General features: G+C 39.2%; 1 protein-coding gene across 1 annotated transcript in view; it reads left to right on the top strand.

Moving 5' to 3' along the window:
- Nucleotides 1–22941, top strand: part of LOC123513275 — a 128661-nt gene that overhangs the window by 50086 nt on the left and 55634 nt on the right. Inside the window, exons 2-6 of the mRNA XM_045270346.1 lie at nucleotides 14364–14499; nucleotides 17227–17417; nucleotides 20267–20425; nucleotides 20745–20855; nucleotides 21003–21148. Of these exons, the coding sequence (XP_045126281.1) occupies nucleotides 14364–14499; nucleotides 17227–17417; nucleotides 20267–20425; nucleotides 20745–20855; nucleotides 21003–21148 (743 nt within the window). The remainder of the gene's footprint in view (nucleotides 1–14363; nucleotides 14500–17226; nucleotides 17418–20266; nucleotides 20426–20744; nucleotides 20856–21002; nucleotides 21149–22941) is intronic.

The raw sequence follows: 22941 nt of genomic DNA on the forward strand, positions 1-22941 counted from the left end.
AGAGAAACCGTAGGAGGGCAGTTTTGAGATCAAAGTTTTGTGCCAGACTCTATCAAAAGCTTTTGATATGTCTAATGCGGCAACAAAAGTTTCACCAAAATCTCTAAAAGAAGATGACCAGGAATCAGTAAGGAACGCCAGAAGATCACCAGTAGAACGACCTTGACGGAAATCATACAGGCGATCAGATAGAAGATTGCGAAGTGACAGATATTTAAGAATCTTCCTATTGAGGATAGATTCAAAAACTTTAGACAGGCAAGAGATTAAAGGTATAGGACGGTAGTTTAAGGGAGTAGAACGGTCACCCTCTTTAGGAACTGGCAGAATGTAGGCAAACTTGTTATGATACAGTGCAACAGGGTTCAGCTGCACTACCTTCTCGCTACTATTCTTTGTGATGTAGTATCAAGTTCCTTGTTATAACCATTATGTCTGATTAAAGACCTAAATTGGCAACCTTTGCTGTGCCCGTGGCAGAGAGCCTCAAGTATATTTTACCTGTGCAACAGACAACTGGACTCTGAGCTGCTCGACCTGCAAGACTGATTTATACCTTTCACGAGAGGTAACAGCAGAAAAGGGATGAAATACTTTTTATTTCAGTGACCAGCCAAGGAACTTTTTTTTTTTTTATTATTATTTATAAGGGGCTATCACACTGGCCTATGATACGCGGAACGCGGGCCATGGTTCTTGGTACGAAACCAGGAACACTATCACACACAAGCTGCCCGCGTTCTTGCTATGCTAGGCAATAGGCCCACCAACCAAGACAAAGCCTAATCAAAATAAACCAGAACAAAACCATGCCCCTTATATCTCAACCTGTGCTTTATCCTGGAACTGCATTTGCACTTCCTCTTGTTGAAGAAAAGTAAGTAAAAGAAACTAGAGAAAAGCTGAGACGTGCGCGATGGCAACTTTAGAGTCGGAGGTGGTTGCCATGAGCCCAAACTATCGACATGATATATTTATATTTTACCTTTCTAAATTGATGAAATATTATTTAATATTCCAATATGAAAAATTTTTTCACATTCTTTTTAGTTCAAATAAAAGGTTTTTATTGCATATATTATGTTTACTTTTCCATTGGGATAGCATATGGAGAACCGGGATGGATATGAAGCCATCCCAACTTGGTTCCGCTAATCCCGGGCAATTTCCAGCTATCTGGAGCGGATGTTCCTGGTTCCGCGTATCATAGGCCAGTGTGATAGGGCCTTTACTCTTTGTTCTCTCATTCAGGGCCGACCTTTTTACTATGAGCCTCTGTGCAAGTGATGGTAGTTGTATAGTGGTGGTGCTGTCTGTGTGGTGAAGAGAGGGATGAAGCAGCTGATATGGTGGCGGTGATAATGGTGAGGGAAAGTTGCTAAGATGGATAATAACAATTCTTGAGGTTTTATCAGCACCACACGTCGCCACCGCGTCAGAAGAGCTGGAGTTTATTGTCTTGGCATTTTCCAACCCCACCTCACATCCACCACCATTACTACCATTACTACCACCTTCGCCTCCCCCACCATTACCGCCTCTGTATACCACCACATGAGGGTTCAAGTGTTCCTTATCTCAAAGTATGGGCAGAAAAACCTTCCCTTCACATTCACATCAACTTCCTCGTACTCTTACACACCATTGCTGATGCTCCTTCTCCTCCTCCACTCGTTGTTGTTGCTGTTGTTGTTTTTTGTTGTTATTAATGCTATTATTTTTATTGTTATTCTTATTCACATCGGTACCTCTCCTTTCCTCATTCGTGTTTTTCGAAACCTCCTCCTCCTCCTCCTCCTCATGCGTCACCGTCAGCGTGGTGACAGTGCTTTCAACAGGAACGGTGCTGTAATCAATACCGCTGAAAGCACCACGCTTTCTGTCACGCCGTCCTTGAGGTGATGAATTCCGCCACCTGCTCCTGGGGCCCGCCATTCCCGTCCCGCCTCGCCCCGACGTCTGCTTCCTACTCCACCCAACACTAATTCAACCCTCCGTCCTTCACCCTTCCTTCCTTGCCCTTGCCTTAAGTCACATACGAGACGTCCTTCCCTCACACGTTTTACGTATTGCAACGTCAATCACACGTTAAATACTGGCACACTGAGATGCCTGTTTGTCCACATTGATATCGACTGTACGAGTGTGGGGAAATAAATGTAAAGTGTATGTAAAGGGAGAGTAATGTTATTCATTATCGTGAAACATTGCAGTAAGTTTCAATGTACTAGATACGGTGATAGCCTGCGTAGGACAAGTTCACGAATGTTGTTACTTAATGAGTGTAGCCCATGAAGGAACAGTAGGGTTGGAGATCTGATAGAAGTATCCAAGGGGTATAGGGGGTTATATCAAAAGGGACATGAGGAAAGTTCTTAGGATCAGTAGCCAGAATAGAACCAGAAATAATGGGTGGTTCAAACTTGAGAAATTTAGGTTTAGAAAGCAAATGGGAAGGACAGGTTCTCCAACAGAGTGGTAGATGAATGGAACAGACGCAGTGCCAGGTCAATGGAAAGCTTTAAAAGAAGATTAGACAAATTTATGTATGAGGATGATAGGTGGAATTAGATGGTTTTGTTCACATGGGTAGGCCTGAAGGCTTCTTGCAGCTTCATAAAATAGATGTGCTAGGGCAAAGGAGAAACGAGATGGAGCATGGAAAAGGTGGAGAAGAAACAGAAATCCAGAAAATAAGGAAAACTTCAAAACAGCAAGAAATGAATATGCTAAGGTGAGAAAGGAAGAAGAAAAGAACTATGAAAAGGACGTTGTCGAAAAATGGAAGGAACAACCAAAATTGTTCTACAGATTCATAAATGGAAAAATAAGACAAAAAGAAACAATAGAAAGGTTAAAAGGAGAAAACGGAATGGTGGAAGACCCAAAAAGTATGGCAGAACTGTTAAATAGTAAATTTCATGAGGTCTTTACTAAGGAATCCAAATTTGAAAGACCACAGGGTAATAGAGAGACTGTCTATATGAAAGAGATTAAAGTAACCAAGCTTGAAATAAAAAGTTGATGACGGAATTGGATGAGGAAAAGGCAATGGGACCGGATGAAGTCTCAGGCAGAATACTGAAAGAATGTAGGGAAGAACTAGCAAGTCCAATATACAACATCATAAAATGCTCAATAGAAAATGGAACAGTGCCAGTGGAGTGGAAAAGAGCTGAGGTGGTTCCCATATATAAGAGCGGAAGGAAGGAAGAACCTTTAAATTACAGACCGGTATCACTAACTAGTGTAATATGCAAGATGTGTGAAAAGTAATAAAGAAGCAATGGATTGAGTTTCTTGAAGACAACAAAATATTATCAAATAGCCAATTTGGTTTTAGAAAAGGTCGGTCATGTGTGACAAATTTATTGAGTTTCTACTCTAGAATAGTTGATAAAGTACAAGAGAGAGAGGATGGGTTGACTGTATTTATTTAGATCTAAAAAAGGCTTTTGATAAAGTGCCACATGAAAGATTACTATGGAAGTTAGAGGAGAAGGGTGGCTTAAAAGGAAGCACATTGAGATGGATGAAGAATTACTTAAGGGGGAGAGAAATAAGGACGATAGTTAAAGATATGAAGTCCAAGTGGAGAACAGTAGACAGCGGAGTGCCACAGGGGTCAGTATTGGCACCAATACTTTTTCTCGTATATATAAATGACATGCCAGAGGGAGTGAACAGCTACATAAATCTGTTTGCGGACGATGCGAAACTGTGCAGAGTCATTAAACAAAAAGAGGATTGTGAAATACTACAGGAAGACTTAAACAAGATCTGGAAATGGAGCAAAAAATGGGAGATGGAATTCAATGTGGACAAAAGCCATGTCATGGAAATGGGAAAAGTGAAAGACGACCAGTGGGAATCTATAAGATGGGAGATGGAGTAGAACTAGAAAAAGTAAAAAAGGAAAAGGACTTGGGAGTGACAATGGAAGAAAATAATCAACCAGTTAGCCATATTGATAGAATTTTCAGAGAGACGTATAATTTGCTAAGGAATATTGGAGTAGCATTTCACTATATGGACAAGGAAATGATGAAGAAATTGATAAGTACTAAAATAAGACCTAGATTGGAATATGCAGGAGTTGTGTGGACTCCCATAAAAAGAAACACATAAGAAAATTAGAGAGACTACAAAAATGGCTACAAGAATGGTTCCAGAATTTAAAGGGATGGCATATGAGGAGAGACTAAAGGCAATGGATCTACCAACCTTGGAGCAGAGAAGAGAGAGAGGGGATCTGATACAAGTTTATAAATTGATTAACGGAATGGATGAAGTGGATAATGAGAAACTGATCCTGAGAGAAGAATATGACTTTAGAAGCACAAGATCGCATAGTAAGAAACTAAGGAAGGGACGATGTCTGAGAGATGTTAAAAATTTAGTTTCCGCAAAGATGTGTTGAGACTTGGAACAGTTTGAGTGAGGAAGTGGTATCAGCAAAGAGTGTACATAGTTTTAAAGAAAAATTGGATAAGTGTAGATATGGAGACGGGACCACACGAGCATAAAGCCCAGGCCCTGTAAAACTACAACTAGGTAAATACAACTAGGTAAATACACACACACACACACACACACACACACACACACACACACACACACACACACACACACACACACACACACAGGACACAGAGAGCTTAGCTCGGTCCCTGTAATACACAAATAGGTAAATACACACACACACACCATGTAGTGTAATGGTTAGTGACTCACAATTGAGATTGAGTGTAAGTGGCGAGGCAAATGGGCAAGTCTTAATGTGGGTGTTCACCAAGCAGTAAATGGGTACAAGTTGTAACTCGAGGGTTGTGGCCTGCTTTGTGTGTGTTGTGTGTTGATGTGGTCTCAGAGAAGATTGGTCTATGAGCTCTGATCTGCTGAATGGGGAAGACTGGCTGGGTGACCAGCAGAGAGGTGAAAACAAGCGTGGTGTAGTGGAGCTCAACTCACAATGAGAGGGCCGGGTTGAGTCCCTTTGTAAGTGGGAGGAAATGGGAAGTCTTGTGGAAGAGAAATCAATCAGAGTTTCTTTTGGTGATTGAGAAGAGATAAGAAAGAGATGAAACAGATGTGGTGGAATGAGTGAGTGTTATTGAGGAGGTCTGTGGTGGATAACCAAAAGATGGTGGAACAATAAGATAAAAGACAAAGAACAAAAAAAGATTGATAGTGGATGGATGGAGTTTGAGATGAGAGAGTAAAGGGAATTGAAAAAAATAACAGAAGGTTATGTGGAAGATAAATGAAAGACTATAAGGAAAAGAAAGATTTGAAAATTGATAAAGTAAAAGAGGAAGTGGATGAAGAGTGGTTAAACAATAAATAGAAAGAAGAAGAAGTGGAAGAGTGAATGGCTTGCTGATATAGTATCTTGAATGGCACCAAAAGAAAACTCCTGATTGATAGCAGTGATGCTAAGAAAAGGAAAACCATTACGCTACAAGAAAAAGTGGACATAATTAAAAGACATGAGAAGGAGGCAGCAGCTGTGTATAAGGGAGTGAAGAAGAAAATGGGAAGTCCGTTACCAAGACAACGGGAGGTTGACCTTGAGGGCTCGTGATATCACAACAATAACAACTCCGGAGCCTTGAATGGGACATGAAATGCAGGTCACTTGAGTCTGCATCTGTCTGCTGATTGTCCTATTGCATTTCCTGCTCCGTGAGTTCTATAGACTGCAAGAGCTGATGGAGACAACATTGATGATGGCGGTCAGGCGGATTCTGGAACATGAGTTTGTTGGGAATCAACAACAAAAACAAGCTTGTGTTTCATATTCCTACATACTTGTAAATAATATAACAATATAACCTTTACTTATAAACTCCTAGCAAACAAAGAGCTGTGCCCTGGGCGAAACATTGACCTGCCCACCCTCCTGGTGGCTTCAGGCCGTCGGAACCTGCAGTGAAGTCGCGGAATCAATATATTCCTACATAGTTGTAAATACTATACCAATATAACAATATAACCTTTTACTTAACTGAATAACCATAAAAAATGATTGGTTGAAAACTCGATAATATGCTTTGAAAGTACAAAACTCGAAAGTTAGTACAAAATCGACTTACATCATGTTTCAGGAACGTAACTCTGACGTAACTCGGGACCTTACTGTATATATATATATATATATATATATATATATATATATATATATATGTAAACGAGGAGGAAAGGAAGAGACACAACGAACTGATGGCAGGAGCAAGGGAAAAAAATAATGAAAGGTCAGAGGAGCAGAAGAAGGCATTTTTTTGGAGAACTATAGGAGACAAGATAAGGAAATGGTATATAAAAGAGAAGGAAGAGAAAAAAAATGGAGCAAATTTAACTAGAAATTATAAGAACAAGAGATTAAAAATGATGTATACGAACATAGATGGGGTTTTATCAAGTAAATTAGAATTAAGAGATTACATAAAGAAAGAAGAACCAGATATTGTATGCTTGGTGGAAACAAAGTTAAATGAGGCAATGAAAATAGACATAGATAAAAGGTATAATATATGGAGGAGTAGTCATGATGATGTTAAGGAAAAAGATGGTGGTAAATCAAGTGGAGTTTGGGGAAGGAAAATAAGAAATACTGTATATTAAGATACATATTAATAAAAAGGAGTTAACAATCATTGGAACATATGTGCCATCAAAACAAATTCATGGACTAATCAAGAATATAAAGACATGATAAATGACACAATAAGGAGTCCTACAAGAATCATACAAGAAAGGAGAAAAGTGATATTAGTAGGAGATTTCAACTGTAAGGAGGTGGACTGGAAAAATTATGAAAGTGGTATGGGGGAAGAGGTCTGGAGAGATAGATTCCTGAACCTAATGATAGGTAATATAATGGTCCAAAGAATAAAGGAAAACACAAGATTCAGAGGAAATGATGAGCCGGAGAGATTGGACCTAGTTTTTACAAGGGATATACAAATGAACAATGATATAAGACATAAGTGCCCATTGGGAAAGAGTGACCATGTAATATTAGAAATGGATATAGAAGAGGGAAAGGAAGATAGACATGAATCATACAAAGGAGACTGATTAAATTGCAGAAAGGCTGATATTGAGAACCTCAAGAGGTATTTAAAAAACGTAAACTGGGAGGAGATGGAAAACTCAGAGATGGTGCAAGAGAAGTATAACTTATTTTTGGAAATATACAAAACAGGAGTCAGGGAATATGTCCCAAAATATAGACCTAAAGAAGAAGGAAAGAAAGATTGATTTAATGCAAGGTGTGCTAGGGCAAAGGAGAAAAGAGATGGAGCATGGAAAAGGTGGAGAAGAAACAGAAATCCAGAAAATTAGGAAAACTTCAAAAACAGCAAGAAATGAATATGCTAAGGTGAGAAAGGAACTATGAAAAGGACATTGTCGAAAAATGTAAGGAACAACCAAATTGTTCTACAGATTCATAATAGAAAAATAAGGCAAAAAGAAACAATAGAAAGGTTAAAAGGAGAGAACGGGATGGTGGAAGACTCAAAAAGTATGGCAGAACTGTTAAATAGTAAATTTCAGGAGGTCTTTACTAAGGAATCCAAATTTGAAAGACCACAGGGTAATAGAGAGACTGTCCATATGAAAGAGATTAAAGTAACCAAGCTTGAAATAAAAGAATTGATGATGGAATTAGATGAGGAGAAGGCATTGGGACTGGATGAAGTCTCAGGCAGAATATTAAAAGAATATAGAAAAGAACTAGCAAGTCCTATATACAACATCATAAAATGCTGAATAGAAAATGGAACAGTACCAGTAGAATGGAAAAGAGCTGAGGTGGGTCCCATATATAAGAGTGGAAGGAAGGAAGAACCTCTAAATTACAGACCAGTATCACTAACTAGTGTAATATGCAAGATGTGTGAAAGAGTAATAAAGAAACAATGGGTTGAGTTTCTTGAAGACAACAATTTATTATCAAATAGCCAATTTGGTTTTAGAAAAGGTCAGTCGTGTGTAACAAATTTATTGAGTTTCTACTCCAGAATAGTTGATAAAGTACAAGAGAGAGAGGATGGATTGACTGTATTTATTTAGATTAAAAAAGGCATTTGATAAAGTGCCACATGAAAGATTACTATGGAAGTTAGAGGAGAAGGGTGGCTTAAATGAAAGCACATTGAGATGGATGGAAAATTACTGGAGGGGGAGAGAAATTAGGACGGTAGTTAATGATATGAAGTCCAAGTGGAGAGCAGTAGACAGCGGAGTGCCACAGGGGTCAGCATTGGCGCCAATACTTTTTCTCGTATAGTATATAAACGACATGCCAGAGGGAGTGAACAGCTACATAAATCTGTTTGCGGACAATGTGAAACTGTGCAGAGTCATAAAACAAAAAGAGGATTGTGAAATAGTGCAGGAAGACTTAAACAAGATCTGGAAATGGAGTAAAAAATGGGAGATGGAATTCAATGTGGACAAAAGCCATGTCATGGAAATGGGAAAAAGTGAAAGACGACCAGTGGGAATCTATAAGATGGAAGATGGAGTAGAACTAGAAAAAGTAAAAATGGAAAAGGACTTGGGAGTGACGATGGAAGAAAACAATCAACTGGTAAGCCATATTGATAGAATTTTCAGAGAGACATTAATTTGCTAAGGAATATTGGATTAGCATTTCACTACATGGATAAAGAAATGATGAAGATATTGATAAGTACTAAAATAAGACCAAGATTGGAATATGCAGGAGTTGTGTGGACCCCCCATAAAAAGAAACACATAAAGAAATTGGAGAGACTACAAAAAATGGCTACAAGAATGGTTCCAGAACTTAAAGGGATGACATATGAGGAGAGACTAAAAGCTATGAATCTACCAACCCTGGAACAGAGAAGAGAGAGGGGATCTGATACAAGTTTATAAATTGATTAACGGAATGGATCAAGTGGATAATGAGAAACTAATCCTGAGAGAAGAATATGACATTAGAAGCACAAGATTGCATAGTAAGAAACTGAGGAAGGGAAGATGTCTGAGAGATGTTAAAAAATATAGTTTCCTGCAAAGATGTGTTGAGACTTGGAACAGTTTGAGTGAGGAAGTGGTGTCAGCAACGAGTGTGCATAGTTTTAAAGAGATATTGGATAAGTGTAGATATGGAAACGGGGCCACACGAGCATAAAGCCCAGGCCCTGTAAAACTACAACTAGGTAAATAAATACACACACACACACAGAAGACACACACACAGCTCACACACCAGGAGACACACACACACACACACACACACACACGGGACATCGTCGATGGCGGATGTGGTCGCTGAGCTCCAGAGCAATCATCTCTAATTCTACAGTTACCATTGCCTAAGAGTAACCAAGGTGGGAAAGGAGCTGGTAATGTTTGTCCCGTCTCCATATAGTCATGTTAACTGTTGATTAGCAAAATAATGTCCAGGAAGGTGAATATAAACTGTAGCCTGCGTTTGAGCCATCAGCTGGTTTGTTTACATCTGCGCAACATGGCGGCCGTGAACTCGAAAGATGAATCAGACTTCACAGGATTTCAAGGAATAATGGAGAAGAGCGCTTATGTGAAGAAAATTCTGGAGTTGGAAGGTAAAATTGAAAAACTGTTTGAAAAGTATGGGGGCCTGGAAACGAGTTATGACAATGTAATGAAAGAGTGTGCCGATATGAAGAAGGAAAATGAAGTACTGAAAGAGGAAGTTAAGCTAATTAAAGTGAATTGCGAAAAATGTGGAGAATCTCTAGGAAAAGTGATGGAGAAGCAGGCTGAATGGAAAAAAGTCAGGAAGTGGAAAGAAAGGAGGTAAATTACAAAGTTGCAAGTCTGGAAAAGGAAATCAAAGAGTCTGGGAGAAAACTTTGGGCCTTGCTGAAATTATAGATCAACAGATCATAGAAGAGAAGATTGCTGAGAAAGTGGTGAAGGTTATTAAATCAAATGAGACATTGGTGAGGAAACTGTAGACAAAAGAGATGTGTGGTGATATTTGGTGTGGAGGAGGATAAGACACCGAGTAAAATGGAGAGAGAAAAACATAAAAAGGTGATAAATAATATCATTAATGTGGTGCAGGAGGAGGAAAAGACCTAGTACAAGAAATAGAGGACTTCCATAGAATTGGAAAGTTCACAAGAGAAGGTATGAGGCCAATAAGAATCAAACTTAAGTCACAAAAGGATGTAGATGAATTGGTGGAGAAGTCATGGAGGCTAGCCCAGCAGGAAACAACAAGGAAGATTTGGTTGAGAAGAGATCTCGGTGAAAAGGAAGAGAAATGTTAAATGAGTTGAGAAAGGAGGCTTTGAAAAAAATGAAGAGAGGACAGAAGAGGAGAAGAAAGAGTTTTCTGGAGAATCTTGGATATGAGACTGAGGAAGTGGTTCATAACCCAGAAAAGTACAGCAAGAAAGGACTAAAGAAACTTACGTATGAGCGAATGTAATGTATTCCAACATAAATGGAGTGATATCGGGATTTTAGAACTCAACGATTACTTGAGGGACAAGAACCCAGATATTGTGGGTCTTACTGAAACAAAACTGAGAGAGGAGAAGACCTGATGATGGTTGGAGAAGGAAATATAATGTTTGGAAAAGAAATAGAGTAGGTAAGATGGGAGGAGGAGTGATGTTGCTGGTTAAAAAGATATAAAGGTGGATCAAGTGAAAGAAGGTATGGGAAAGGCAGAAGTGCTAAAGATCAGAGCAGAAACTAATGAAGGAAAAAGAGGCACTACATAGTGGTGTACGTACCACCTAAGACAAATGCATGGTCAGTACAGGAATATGAAGAAATGATAAGTGATACAGGAACATGTCTGGAAGAAATGTTGGGTGGCTGTGAACGAACTATAATGATGGGAGATTTTAATTGTAAAGAGGTGTGTTGGGAGGACTGGTCAATGGAAGGATCAGAGACAACATGGGGAAATACACTATTGACACTGGCAATGGAAAATGTGTTAACTCAGTGGGTCAAAGAAGATACTAGGTTTGGAGGAGAGGGAGCATCGTCAAGACTGGACTTGGTCTTTAGTACAGAGCCAATGGTCATTGAGGAGATGAGGGTGGAGTGCCCTTTAGCAAAGAGTGATCATGCAGTTTTGGAGTTCAAGGTGATAGATGAAGAGAAATCTAGAAGAAATGAAGAATATAAAGTGGGAAGATGGAATTATGCCAAGACAGATTTTGGAAACCTAAAGAAATTCTTTCAAGAGACAAATTGGATGAAATTCAAGAGTGCTAAGGAGCAAATGAAAAGTGGAAGGAATTTATAAAAATATACAAAGAAGGTGAGAAAAATTTGTACCAATAAGACAACATAGAGAAGTTGGAAAGCAGGACTGGTTTAACGATAGATGTGAAAAGGCTAGAACAAGAAAAGAGGATGCATGGAAGAGGTGGAGAAGGAAAAGACGGATTAAGCAGTGGGAAAGTTACAAAAGAGCAAGAAATGAATATGTGTTGATTAGAAGAGAAGAAAGAAAGAAACAAGAAAAGGATATAATTGATAAATGTAAAGACCAACCAAGGCTTTTTACAGACATGTGAACAACAACATCAAAAATAGAGAAAGTATTGAAAGTTTAGAAGTAAATGGAGTATGCAGTGAAGATCCCAGGAAATGGCAGAGGCTATGAATGGATGCTTTCGGAAGGTATTCACAAAGGAGACTGCTTTTGACAAACCACTGGTAATGGAACAGAAAGGGATTATGAAGGAGTTTCAAGTAACTGTGGAGGAGATCAAGAATATGATGGGGAGTTTAGAAGTGAGAAAAGCTGTGGGACCTGATGGGGTATCAGGATGGATTTTAAGAGAATGCAGGAGCAACTGGCAGAAAAAGTTTGTGAAGTAATTGATGCCTCATTAAGGGAAGGTGTAGTGCCCCAAGACTGGAAAAGAGCTAACATTGTCCCAATCTATAAATCAGGTAACAAGAGAGACCCATTGAACTATAGACCAGTGTCACTTACAAGTGTGGTAGCTAAGATGTGTGAGAGGGTGGTGAAGAATAGATGGACAGACTTCTTGGAGAAAAATGACATACTTTGTGAGTGTCAATTTGGTTTTAGAAAAGGGCGTTCATGCACGACAAACCTGATATGTTACTATTCGAGGGTGATAGATGTAATACAGGAAAGAGATGGTTGGGCTGATGGAATATATCTGGATTTAAAAAAGGCCTTTGATAAGGTACCACACCGGAGACTGATCTGGAAACTTGAAATGGTAGGAGGAGTGCATGGCAGTTTACTAAAATGGATGGAAGACTTTTGGTAGGAAGAGAAATGAGAACAATAATTAAGGACAGACCATCAGAATGGGGCTTGGTGGAGAGTGGAGTTCCACAGGGATCAGTGTTGGCACCAGTAATGTTCGCGGTCTACATAAATGACATGGTGGATGGGGTGTCCAGTTATGTGAGCCTATTTGCAGACGATGCAAAATTGTTAAGAAAAGTGAGATGTGACAAAGATTGCGAACTACTCCAGGAAGACTTGGACAGAATATGGAAATGGAGCTGTACATGGCAAATGGAGTTCAACACGACAAAATGCAAGAAAATAGAGTTTGGCAAGAGTGAAAGAAGAATCAGGAGTATGTACAAGATAGGAAATGAAGACATAAAACCAGTCATGAAGAAAAAGACCTTGGGGTGACAATTACCAATGACCTATCGCCAGAGAGACATATAAACAAAATAATTGGAGAAGTATTGAACTTATTGAGGAACATAAGAGTGGCGTTCGTATATTTAGATGAAGAAATGATGAAGAAAATAATTACTGCAATGATAAGACCGAGGCTTGAATATGCAACAATACAGTGGGCTCGAACTTAAAGAAACACATAAGGAAACTAGAGAAAGTACAGAGGGCTGCAACAAAAATGGTGCCTGACTTAAGAGATTTGACTTATGAAGACAGACTGAAAAGAATGCAACTTCCGACCCTGGAAAACAGAAGAGAAAGGGAGACCTGATAGCAATATACAGAGTGATGATTGGCATGGAAAAATGGATAGGGAAGATCTGTGTATGTGGAATGAAAGAATGTCGAGAGGGCATGGGAAAAACTAAAAATGGCCACTTATATGAGAGATGTGAAAAAATATAGCTTCCCTCATAGAAGGGTGGAAGCATGGAATAGTTTAGACGTGGAAGTGGTCAACGCAAGGAATATTCATGATTTTAAGAAAAAGCTGGACATTAATAGATATGGAGATGGGACAACATGAGCATAGCTCTTTTCCCGTATGTTACAATTAGGTAAATACAATTAGGTAAATACACACACATCACGTCTTCTCACAATTTAGCGATCATGCTTCCTCCCTTATTATGTTTAAACGTGGAGAAAGAAATGGTGAAGGAGTGCGTGGCTAATTCTGCTTTCCCATGGGAAGTTGAAGACCATGGGAAGGAGGAGGAAGAGGAGGAGGAGGAGGAGGAGATATATGACTGCCAGGGACAGACAAGTTGTATTGACTGGTTGATGGGGATAGTGTGTGTAGAATGATGATGACTTGTATCACTAGAGCCGTAAAAACATCCTTAAAAACCCTTGTAACTTTAAGTAGTGATTTACAAAGTATTGTTGGTGCAGGCAAAAGTGTGTAAGCATATGATCCTTATGTATTGGTAGATAACTTTGGCCTTCACTTTTGAGGTTGTTGCCACCACTGTCTTGGCTAGTGATGTTTATTGTTGTTACCATCTTTGTACTGGATGAAGAAACGCTGCTTGCCACTACATTGTACTGGTAGATCTTGACAGCTGTGGCTGGAGATGAAGGTTGGAGATGTGTGGGGTATTTAGTGGTAGGTACTTCAGTTTGTTATGGATCAGGAGGAGGGGGGGGTTGATAAACACAATTGATGCTTCTTGACTGTATTCTCACACATTATACAGCACAGCAATGTTGGCGAATAACGTGAGTGTTCTGTGATTAGATGCTGAGCGAGTGAGCACTGAGATAGTGCCTACTCAATCCGAGTGTCGAGAAGCTAATGAGTTTGAGATGCAAAAGAATGAGAGATGTACGGCGAGCTAGTTTATGCAGAATGAAGTGAATCAAGTAAGAGGAAACAGAGAATTGAGGTAGCCAATAGGAAAGCTAAAATTGACATATTTTGGCCAATTAGAGATGGAAGGAATTGACCTATCAGGACAGGTCACGTATGGAGAAGGAATGCGACTTAAGGCGTGAGGTTCTAGGGAAGCCGTGGTCTCGAGGAAGAGAATAAAGGTGTGATGATATATGATGAAGGAATGATGATGTCCACTACACTTATTCAATGTATGGAGTGGCAGTGTTAGTAATGAAGACTTGTGTATTGTTTCAGATCCTGCAGAACTTGGGCAAAGCAGACCGCACAATAGACGATGTGTTCGATGAGTATGATGCCAACTTCACCCGTCAACAGACCAACGCTAATCGCCTGCATAAGGAAGTGTCCAACTACCTGCGCTGCTGCCGAGGTGAGGTGCTTGCAGTGGTAATATACCCTTTTATAGTGTTCGCACTACTACTACTACTACTACTACTACTACTACTACTACTACTACTACTACTACTACTACTACTACTACTACCATCCCTGACCTGCTATGTACTACCCATTTCGGACATGTGTCATTGTGTCTGGAGATCGTGTCAATATTCATATTCATCGGCTAGTCCAGCGTGGAGTGGAGTATGGCCATACATATTCTGGCCCCTTTCACGGTGCATCTCCACTAGTTCTCAAATGTTCTAGTTGAAGTTGTATGAGGTTTTAAGGGTATTATTTTTTTTTTATTCTAGTGACAAGTTAACAAGATTTCTACATTATCAACAGGAAAAGTGTTTGAGAAACTAACTAATTATCTCTATGGAGTATGAAAATAGTCATGGTGAGAGAGCAGTGTTCCAGAATATCAGGCTGTATACATCTGTAAGACGAGGGCTGGTGCAGTGATGCACTGTCTTACAAGATGAGAGAATTGTAAATTATCAATCAGCTGTTCGAAAGTATATGATTTTTGTAAGTCAAGACTTATTTACATATGTTGTGCTTTTAAATCACACTTTTTTTCTTTGCGTCCATGATTGACATTTACGGATTATAGGAACACGTTTTTTTTTTTTTTTTTTACTGGGAGGAGGGGGCTATAAAGTCTCTTATTCTTCCTTTTTCTTCTGTTTTCTTCTATTTTTGGTGTTTTTGGGTTACCACACATGTACTGTTCCATAAATATTAGCCCTAATGCTTCCACCTCAAGGAAAGGTGTTTGGCAGCGATTGATTCCTCATGGAAAGAGAAACTGGATATCGTCCTCCACCCCGCCCACAAATTCCCATGAAAAGCCCACATGGTATGAAAAAATAAAAGAATACTGCAACTGTGGTTAGTGGAAAGAAACCTAACTTGTCATGAGTGTATCAGATTTAATGATAAGAAGTAAGGTACTGGAAAACAACAACAATACAATCTCTTATACAAAATGCAAGTTATGTTGTTAATCAGGTGTTAGTAAATGATTTCAGTAATTACTTATAATACTAGAAAACGAATAAACCAAATACATTAAGTGGATTGTGGTATATTTTAAACTAGTGTCAGTTGCAATGAAACTGAAGCCAGTAAATTATAAATGAACCAAAAATCCACCTTCATAATTTACCTTCACCACACAAAATTGTGATGATAATCATACTAATATTCTACTTTATTGAAACAATAACAGAAAAATCATAATAAAAAAAAAAGAAATTTATCATTCAGAAAATAGTAAAACTAATCATAAGCTATTCATACTAAAAAATATTCCCATGGTAATCATAATCATAAACTCTAATAATTTTTTTGATCATGTCTTTGTCTGGCTTTAGTGTTTAAGAAAATGGTGGGTGGGTTTTAAATCAAGACAAAGCAAATAGGCTACTCATAATCACAGGGTTTTATCCCACACAAAAACAAACATTTACCAGTGACTTTCCCAAAACTATTGGAGCTAGGGATTTGTCCATATCAAGTTCTTTCTTACAATAAAATTATTAAATAATATATAGGTAACATGTAAAATTTAGTAGAAAATGATCAATACACTTAAAAAAATAACAGCTAGGATAATAACCTGTAGCCAAATGATGTAAGGTAATTGCAAGTTATTCCTCTGGTGTCCAAGCCTTCCTCATCTTTGTATCTTTTTAGGCGATAACAGATCTCACAAGCTCAAGAAGCTCATGAAAGTGGCTCTTATCTAACCTCATTCACTTCTTGTAGCCTTCTTCATCTTCTAATGATGCTCCCTGAGGAACGTGTTATACTGGCTGCTTCTATTTAACCATTTCCATGTCCTCCTCCTCCTCCTCTACTGCTTTAATGTTATGAAGCCAAGTGATTTTCTTATTTATAAAGCAAGAAGAAATTGATACATAATGAACCCATTCATATGAAGAACTCTGTAGAAATAAGAAGTGGTGATGTGGCAGGCAAAGGTGAGTCCTGGAAATTGTTTTATGTCTTAAACATTAGGTGATTTAGGAAGTTGTGACACTGTGGTCACGCTGTACATTTACGTAAATTTTAAACACTTTAAGTGTGGCAACATGCAATTAACCATCGTTCACCATTACTGTTTTTTTTCCCTCCATGGCAGTCTCGTGGTCCTCACATGCCTCTTTTTCATTTGATTACCTATTTACCAATTAATTCATTTGTCCCTTATCTCTACCTTTGTCATATAGGATTGTTCTGTGTATGTCATCTCATTGTTGCATTTTTGTTTTGTTGCATGTACAGTATTGTCCATAGGGCTCCAAACTAGAAGAGCCAATGTCAAAAATCCATGTTTTAAGAAAAATGCATTTTAAATATTACCTCCTTTATTAAAAATCAGGTGATTACAGCAAATGAATGCTAGTGTAGCTCCCTGGAGACGTGGACAACATTGGCCATTAAAGCACTGATAGACTGATAAATTTCTAGTTTAGTGGTGTGCTTATCTACAATCAGCCAATTTTTGACATTGCCCACTTTTAGCTCTCATTCCTAGCATTCATGTTCATGACTGTTATTACATTCATCTGTTATTCAATTGGATCTACACATACTAGACCATATACTGTAACATGCTTCATGCATTGCCTCCATATGTAGCCCGATCAACTGAACACACTGAATAGCCACACACCACACCATGTACTCTTTTTTTTTTTTGCAGCACTGCATGGGGCTAGCAAGGGGCTGTACGAGACCCTGATAGAGGTGTACGAGCCAGAGTGGGTGGGACATGAATTGCTTTATGCCCAGGCCCAGAACTCTGACATGCTATGGACTGACTTTTGCCACAAGCTGCAGGACCAGACCCTCACCCCACTCACTGCCTACCAGCAGCAGTTCCCAGAGTTGAGGGTGAGTGACCATGCCTCTCCTGTACATTTAATTTTCTATACCTTATACAGGTAACTCTCGATTTACACGATAGATGCGTTCCAAGAGGCATCGCGTATTTCAAAATTTGCATAAAACAAACTTGTAATTATCATAAAAAAAACAATAGATAATAGGGGGGATGCGGGATGTGGTCCAAAAAAATTCGTAAAAATTACTCTATTTATTTAGCTAAATTAACATGTTTTTATTATTTACCATTCTAAATACTAGAAGTGTATTTAAAGTAAAGGGAAAAGCAAGAAATGATAAGAGAAGGCAAAAAATAATAAGAGAAAACAATAAAACAAAGAATATGTAAACACAACACTCACTGCATCACTGCCTTCACCACTCACACCACAGTTAGTCACCATCTCCGGAGCTTTTCCAGTTTATCAAAACTCCACTTCTCAAAAATAACTCCACAATATAAATAAAAGTAAACACTAGTAAAAAAATAAACGCAAGACGCCAATGTCTTCACCCCTCACAAGCACTCACCGTTGCTCTCCACCTCTAAGTCAAGGATGTCATCATCCACCTGCACTTCCTCTGCTTCTGCTGCTTCCATGGGATCGTCCACATCCTCTTCTAGTACTACATCTTCCACTGGTGTTTTCTTGAAAAACTGCAGCATGATGGTCTGGCGCTTTTTCTTGGAAAATTCTTTTTGCATCACTGTGTAGCAGAAGAGTGCATCCATGGCTTTTCTTGTTGCTGTGCTGCTCCGCTCCACATTGGGGTCCATTTCCTCTAGCATGGCAAGACCTCATATTTCTCCAATTTCTTGGTGAATTATAGGCAGATTGAAGAGATTGCGTCTGTACTCGGTGCTGGCAGGCTGCAAATGAGGCATGGGAAGAGGAAGGAGCAGCGGAGCTCTCACCTATCGGCCAGCTGCGGAACTCTCTGGCGCGCAGTTTGAAATTGTATGTGGCGCTTAGTTTGAAAATGTGGTTGGGCCAAATCATGTATAGGCAACCCCTGTTTAACGAAGGGGTTACGTTCCTAAAAAACACTTCATTAACCGAAACTTCGTTAAGCGAACCGATTATAACAAGTATAACCCCTGATTGGAACTTCCATTGAGAGTAAGCAAAGTGAGAGTGCATCATAGTACAGTGAAAGGTTTAATGAAAGTAAAAATTATGAAGTTAAACATTTAGGTAGTTTAATTTAAGTCATTATAATGTACACTAATGTATGTATGTACGTAACTTTATAATGTTGATGATCTTAACTTTATGAAGGGAGGGAGAGTGAAACGGGAAATACGCTAACCGGCAACCTGTGGAATGTAAACAAAGTGCGCATCATGGTACTGCATACAAAACTTATGTACCACATTTCCACAAGGCTTTCCATTTTATCCATTGTAGAGTCACAAGTTCTGGTGGTTCTTTTAGCTTGCAAGGAAGATGAGGTCTCACTAGCCTTCTTAATAGAATATCTTGACTTGAAAATAGTAGACAGTAGATGGAGTCAAGCCATGGTGGGAAGCAATGTTATTAGTTTTCTGGCCTCTCTCTTGTCTGTGAATAATACCCAGCTTCACTTCGAGAGTAAGACACTTCCTGGTCTTCTTAGGAACGTTTGGCCACATTGCAGGGTGTTTTGGTGGTAAGTTGAACTAAGGAAGATGAGCTGCTGGTGACGCTGTTATGTTTTGACTTGATCTTGATGGTACAGGTGACGCAGAATTTCTTCTGGGTCAGGCCTTTGTATCGGCAGTGAGTGGTGCGTGTGATCTTGATCTTGATCTTGATGCTACAGATGACACAGAATTTCTTCTGAGTCAGGCCTTTGTATCGGCAGAGCCTGTGTTGTCCACGAGAGGCTTGATCTTGATCTTTATTCTATAGGTGTCTCAGGATTTCTCCTGAGGCAGGCCTTAGTACCAGCAGCTCCTGATGTATTCAAAAGCCTGTCAGCTTGCATGATACAGTGGGGCTTTCAAATTTGGAAAAAAATTACCTGGATTAAACTTCGTTAAAGCGAGTTTGGTGTTCGTTAAACGAGCAGATGGTATTAAAATGAAACCTTCGTTATAGCGAAATTTCGTTGTGTGAACCTTCGTTAAATGGGGGTTGCCTGTATAAGCAAACCGATCGCGCAAATTTAATTAGTTATAATATTTTTTCGGTCGCGTATTAACAAAAACGCATAAATTAAACACGCATAAATCAAGAGTTACTTGTACTTCCTGTTTCTTAAACCTTCTTCATGTTTTCTTTCCTCCACCTGTCACATGACAGTTAGTACTTGTCTAAGTATTTTGTGATGCACAGGACTACTACAGCATTTACACTTTAATCTGAATGTCAGCGAACGAAAAGGTATTTGAATGATAGATTTTTTTTATATTCTTGGTTGTGACTCCAAACCTGGATGAGGTTCCAAATCTGGATGAGGTGGGGTAATAACAAGGAAGGGAGGGAGACACAAACCACTTGGTGTTGTATTTATTGATGGTGGTTGTGTTGGTTCTTTGCCTTGCCTCATATTGTGCCTATTGAGGGAGTGATTTTTGTGTCAGTCGTTCTCTTTCACCTTCACATTCCTGTTTCACTCACTATCCCTGCATGTGTCTCCATTAACCCCCGTCCTTTCTCTCTCTCTCTCTCTCTCTCTCTCTCTCTCTCTCTCTCTCTCTCTCTCTCTCTCTCTCTCTCTCTCTCTCTCTCTCTCTCTCTCTCTCTCTCTCCTTCCTTTTTGCAGCCCATCATTGACATGGTTGAGCACCAGGGCTGTGCCACCAGATCCTCATCCCACCTTAAGTATTGACTGAATCTACAAACAGTGTATTCATGAAAATATTCACTTTACAGAAAAAGATTGACAAGCGAGGTCGTAAACTAGTAGACTATGACAGTCAGCGGCACCAGCTGGAGAACCTGCAGCGAGCCAGCCGGAGAGATGAATACAAGATTGCCAGGGCACGTGATGCCTTGGAGACAGCACGCACCACATATGAGGTCCTCAACAAGGTGAGCATGTCAGGGACCAGTTGCCAATACAGAACTTTTGTATATCTTTTCTCAAGATTAAGAATATTACTACATTATATGGTCAGTCATACTTATAAAAAATGTGGATACAGCAACAGCAGGGAATTTAAGTGATGACCATAGGTAGCAAAGCAATAGTGTTGAAGGGCAAGCTGAGGCTTATATTAATACTTGAGGTTGTGTTGATGAGTCCTGATGTAGAAAATAAAAATTAAGTTATTCCATTGGTCTTAGATATGCAACCTTTATCTTTCCCTTAGGCCTAACACATACTGTATACTAATGTTTGGTGCTGCAGGAGCTGTATGAAGAACTTCCTGCTCTCTATGACCAGAGGATTCCCAATGTTGCCTCCCACCTGCAGACCCTTTATGCTGCTGAGGCCACAGTCATGGCAGAGTTTAGTAAGGTGAGCATTACAGCTTTGAATGGCATGGTGACAGCTGTTATCCTCCATGGCTAGGGAGGTGCAAAACTGAAGTATTGATATAGCATTTATGTAATTATTAATATTATGCTGGGAATGTGTCTTATATTATTCCTGTCCCTATTCCAGGTTGCCAAAGAGGTAGAGGCCATTGCAGACAAGCTAACAAAGGAATGTGCCAAGGGAACATACAAAGTGAAACGGACAGCTGCTCCACGCCCGCTGTCTTCTGTGGAGGCGTCCTCACCACAGAACACAACCAATTCCCCATCCATGTGAGTATTGCCTTAGACCTGTAATGCAGGAACACTTGACACTTCAGAGCTCTTGGTTGAGGTGCTATCACAGAATTGTGTTTGTGGAATAACATTGTGGAATGAACAGTGTGTGGAGGAATGTTATTTTGATCAACATGTAGCTATAATAAAAGGCTAACCATTGATGTGGAAAAGCACTTTAATTGTTTATAGTGTCAGAGCAATGGTTGTAACACAAGCACAACAGTTTTGCATCATCTGTCACTTACAGTATAGTGTGATGGACCTGTGAAGCCACAGATACTAGTTCATTGTTATCATAGTTATAGATACTATTAACCATTTTGGTTAATATGATTGCTGATTGAGTTTTCATAATTTGATTTTTTATCATTTGTTTTTAAATGTTAACTGACCAACAAGACTTACTACTTGTTTCATGCTAATTTTTATTTAAAGTTTAAAGCTTATTTAAAAGATGTAGATTTCTATTACAGTGATGTAGAACATTTCATATATGTGTGTGTGTGTGTGTGTGTGTGTGTGTGTGTGTGTGTGTGTGTGTGTGTGTGCACGCGCACGCGCTGCAAATAGACAAGGACAGATGCAATAACTTGCAAGGAAAAGCTACAACAGGAGCTTGAGCCTGACCTAGACGTACAGGGCGGAGGGGGCCATAGGTTCTCCTGTCTCCATCATAAATAAGTTTTGGATCATATAGACGGAAAAAAAAAAAAGGAGAGAGATGGAACAGAGTAGTGCTGCCAGACATATGACAAAATCAAATCATACGCCATCTTGTGAAAGCCAGTGGTACATTGAAACACCTGTTGGACTAAGGAAACTGACTGAGGATATTATGGACAAGGATTTTTCTGGATTTAGGGATGAAAGAGGTAGTATGAGGAGGTTGATCAACATAGAAAGGGAGTTAAGGTACTTACATGAAGGAAGTGATGTCATATATAATGGACAAGCAGGACAGATTGACAACGGAAAATGCAGCTGAAATTGAGATTAGTAGAATGTGAGAAGGTCAGTGCAATCAATCAGGGATTAAAGGAGGAGATACAAAAAATAAAGAAACAAAATGATGTACTGAAAGCCACATGTCAAGATAACGAAAACTCCTTAAGGAGCTTACAAGTAAAAGTACTGGATGGAATTGTGGACAGGGTAGAAGTTGCATTGGGTGAAAACAAGCTGAAGGAACTATGAAATGCATGGAAGCAGGAACAGGAAGAGGAAAAAGTTGAATTTTCAGAGGTAGTAAAGAGACAAATTCAGAAAAACACAAAAGTCGCTGTAGTACAAGTAATTAAAGAGAAAGATGATCTTGTGCGAAATACAGTAGATAAGAGAAAATGTTTCGTGATTTTTGGGATGAAGGAAAAAAAAATCCCAACAAATTCATGAGAGAACGTGAAGAGAGAGAACTGACCAAAACTATTATCAAACAAGTTCAAGACAGCACGCAAGAAATGGACCAGGAGGTAGAGGAAGTGATCAGGTTAGGAAGATACAGTGAAGAGGGTAGGAGACCAATGAAAGTGAGAATGAGATCCCAAGTGGCAGTAGAGGAAATTATGGCTAGGAAAGGAAAACTGGCTGGTGATACTGAACACAAGGATATATGGATAAAAAGAGATATGAACCTAGAGGAGAGGGAAAAGGAGAAAGTGCTAAGAAATGAAGCTAAGGAAAAAAACAAGAAAAGGACGGAGATTAAGGAAAAAAAAATTTACTGGAGGATTCTGGATACGAGACTAAAGAAGTGGTACCTACAGAAGAAAGAGGAGGTCGTGGAGGAG

Source organism: Portunus trituberculatus, chromosome 35, assembly GCF_017591435.1.
Source record: "Portunus trituberculatus isolate SZX2019 chromosome 35, ASM1759143v1, whole genome shotgun sequence".
In the NCBI taxonomy this organism is placed as follows: domain Eukaryota; kingdom Metazoa; phylum Arthropoda; class Malacostraca; order Decapoda; family Portunidae; genus Portunus; species Portunus trituberculatus.